Source organism: Rhincodon typus, unplaced genomic scaffold (genome assembly GCF_021869965.1).
Source record: "Rhincodon typus isolate 14 unplaced genomic scaffold, sRhiTyp1.1 hic_rhity00003981, whole genome shotgun sequence".
Lineage (NCBI taxonomy): Eukaryota > Metazoa > Chordata > Chondrichthyes > Orectolobiformes > Rhincodontidae > Rhincodon > Rhincodon typus.
This window is the reverse complement of record NW_025969619.1, coordinates 8984-12359: the sequence shown is the minus strand read 5'-3', so window position 1 is coordinate 12359 and position 3376 is coordinate 8984. Positions and strand designations below refer to the sequence as shown.

Sequence of the window (3376 nt, the reverse complement as noted above, 5' to 3'; positions counted from 1 at the left end):
CCCCCCCCCAGCGCCCTGTGTTACTGACTGTATCCCTACTGATGTTAATCCCTCTCCCTCACACTGTCACTCAGTAACCGCACCCCCCTCCTCCCCATCCTGACTGTATCCGTACTCTCTCTGCCTCTCCCACTTCTTGGATGCTGTCCCTGTATGTGTCACTGTCTCTCTGACCCTCTCTCTCTCGTTAGGTCAGTCTCGGATGTCTCCGAAAGCCCAGCGGTCCACACGAGGGGGGAAGCCGATGATGGGTCGTGGCGGAGCTCTCTCGGACGTCTCTCCCCACCCTCCTGCTGCAGGTAGCTGCCTCCCCACCGCCCCCACCCCCATCGCCAGCGCAAGGGCTTGGCCTCCACCTCATCTGTTTGCTTTCTCTTCCCCCAACCCCCCCTTACAGGTACCAGCCGGTCGTACCACCCCCGCTCTCCAAAGTCAGGCTCCGTGGGGCCCGGGCCCACCTCGCAGGACCTCCCTCCCTCGGCTCCATCGCCGTCCTCGCCCCCCGAGGGGAGGGGGCCACCCCCTCCTGCCTCGGGCCCCCTCGAAACCACCACCACCACCACGACCTCCTCCTCCTCCTCGCCCTGTCCCCCGGCCTCGAAACCAGCCAACCCGTCTCCCCTGTTCACTGAAGGTGAGTGTCGTCGGGAAGGGGACGTGGCAGAGTGTCAAGGGTTTGTTGGAGGGTGGTCGGGGATGGGGGTGTGGGGGTGCAACAGATTTTGCTGATATTGCTGATTCCATGTGTCTTTCCGCCCTCGACTCCCGTCTCTCTCCAGCGAAGGAACCGAGCGGCAGCGGAGGCGCAGATTTGAACAGGCCCTCGGACTCCTCACCAGCGAGGCCACTGGAGTTCAAGGCGACGGTGAAAGGTGAGTGCGAGAGCGTCTGAGACTCCCTTCCTCGCTCGCCTGACCCTCTCCAACCTTCTCTCCCCAACACCACCACCAACTCCCCGGTCACTCACCGCTCTCTCTCACTCACTCGCTCTTTCGCCCCATCTCCCCAAAAATCTATCCATCTCCCAGTCTCCCGCGCTCTCCCCGTGTCCCTTAGTGTCTCCCGTTTCTCCCCACCAAAAATCTATGTCTCCCAGTATCCTGCACTCTCCCCGTGTCCTTCAGTGTCTCTCCCTCCGACCAAAACTCTATCCATCTCCAAGTCTCTCGCACTCTCCTAGTGTCCCTCAATCCCCTCAGTGTCTTTCCCCACCCTCAAAAATCTATCCGTGTCCCGGACTCTCCCCGTGTCCCTCAGTGTCTCTCCCTCAAATCTGTTCATCCCCATGTCTGGAATCTACTCAGCGATTGTTCTGTCTTGGGGAGTGATTTCCAAAGGATCATCACTCTATGATTGAGAAAATTCCTCCCCATGTCCGAGTGAAATGGCCCGAGGCCTTTGTCCTGAGAGTGGGACCCCCGCTATGTTCTAGACTGTCAGGCTGGGGACGTGGATTGTGTGGAGGAACGGCCTCTCAGCGTCGACACTGTCAAACCCCCTTCAGAATTGGAGATGTTGCAGTGACGTTCTGTCCCATTCTCTGGGAACCATCAACCCATTGCCCTCGATCTCGCCTCTTCCCAGGAGCCGGTCCGGTAAAACTGTGAGTGCTAACCATTTGCTGCCTTTCTTTTCTTCCCCGCACCCTTACCTCCCTCCCTCGCTGCACCCTTACCTCCCTCCCCCTCTCTCTGTCTTTCTCTGTCTCCCTTCTTTCTCTCTCTCGTGTTCTTTTTGCTCTCACGCTGTCTTTCTTTTTTTTTCTCTCTCTCTCTCATTTTATATTCCCCTCCCCACCATCACGCACACACATGACCCTGATTCCTCAGGCCTGCTACAGTCCCCTTCCGACCACAAGAGAAACCAAATCGAGGAACTGAAGAAATTTGGCGAAGACTTCAGGGTAGGCAGCAAACGGTTCTCGAGGTTCTGGTGTGGGATCAGGTGTGAATACCTCCGGTCTTTGGGAACATCCATCCTGCATCGTCCTGTTGGAATTTTATACGTATCCCCCTCACCCTCATTCTTCTAAACCCCCGGTGAATACGGAGATGTACAGCATGGAAACAAACCCTTCGATCTAACTCACACCCACCAGATCTCCTTCATTCATCCAGTCCCGTTTGCCAGCATTTGGCCCCTATCCATGTCTCCATACCGATGCCTTTTAAATGTTGTAATTGTACCAACCTCCACCACTTCCTCTGGCAGCTCGTTCCATACACGCACCACCCTCTATGTGGAAAAAGTTGCCCCATAGGTACCTATGCCCCTCTAGTTTTGGACCCCCTACCCTGGGGGAGAAAAGCTATTCACCCTATCCATGTCCCTCATCATTTTACAAACGTCTATGCGGTCACCCCCTCAGCCTCCGACGCTTCAGGGAAAATAGCTCCAGCCTCTCCCTGTGGCTCAAACCCTCCAACATCCTTGTAAATCTTTTCTGAACCCTTTCAAGTTTCACGGCATCCTTCCATGGGGAGACCAGAACCAGAACACAATATTCCAAAAGTGGCCTCACCAATAGAGCCGCAACATGACCCTCCCAACTCCTATACTCAACGCACTGACCAATAAAGGCAAGCGTACCAAACACCTTCCTCACCGCCCTGTCTACCCGCGACCCCCATTTTCAAGAAACTATGTACCGGCGATTCTCCCATTAAGAATATAATCCTCACCAAACTCGTCTCTCTTCAGGCATACCCTGTCACAGCTTAAATTCTTCTTTCTCTCTCTCTCTCTCTCTCTCTTTCTTTTTCTCTCTCTCTCTCTTTCTTTCTCTCTCTCTCTTTCCCTTTCCCCCTGTCTGTCTCTGCAGCTCCAGCCGCCTGTCCCGGAGTTGGGGAGCCCCCGGTTGAAGGAGGGGGCTGAGAAGACCAAGGAGCCGGTGGAGGAGAAAGCGGCCGTGTCCGCTGCAGCCGCAGAGGTCCCCGGGGGCCCTGCGGCCTCCGGCCTTGCACCCGAGCCCCAGGAGAGGCACGACGAGAAGAAGGAGACGCCAGAGGCGAACGAGGGGGCTCTGAGCCCCTCCAGCCCCCAGGGCAAATGTGAGAGCAGCGAGGAAGAGAAGGAGGGCGTCTCAGAGTGAGCACGGGGACTGGGAGAAGTGGGGGGGGAAGTGTGGTAGTGCAAGTGGGGACCTCACCTCCCGGGAGGGTCCTGAGGCAATTGATGCGGGTGGGGGGGGTCACACTCTGCAAGGGAGACCAGGTGAGCGCAGAAGGGCTGAACCTGCTGCAGGAAACTATCCCTCCGCAACCACGAGGGATACGTCCAGGCACCCGACACTGGCCTGGTTATGGCAGCACTCCACAGGAGAGGCCACTGTTTCCCTCTTGCGGGGGATGGAGGTGGAGGCTATTGCTTTGGGGGG

General features: G+C 57.0%; 1 protein-coding gene across 1 annotated transcript in view; it reads left to right on the top strand.

Moving 5' to 3' along the window:
• The window catches only part of LOC125481871 (ataxin-2-like protein), a 13994-nt gene that overhangs the window by 1650 nt on the left and 8968 nt on the right, over window positions 1-3376 (top strand). Inside the window, exons 4-8 of the mRNA XM_048593798.1 lie at window positions 192-299; window positions 398-634; window positions 780-872; window positions 1830-1903; window positions 2822-3087. Of these exons, the coding sequence (XP_048449755.1) occupies window positions 192-299; window positions 398-634; window positions 780-872; window positions 1830-1903; window positions 2822-3087 (778 nt within the window). The remainder of the gene's footprint in view (window positions 1-191; window positions 300-397; window positions 635-779; window positions 873-1829; window positions 1904-2821; window positions 3088-3376) is intronic.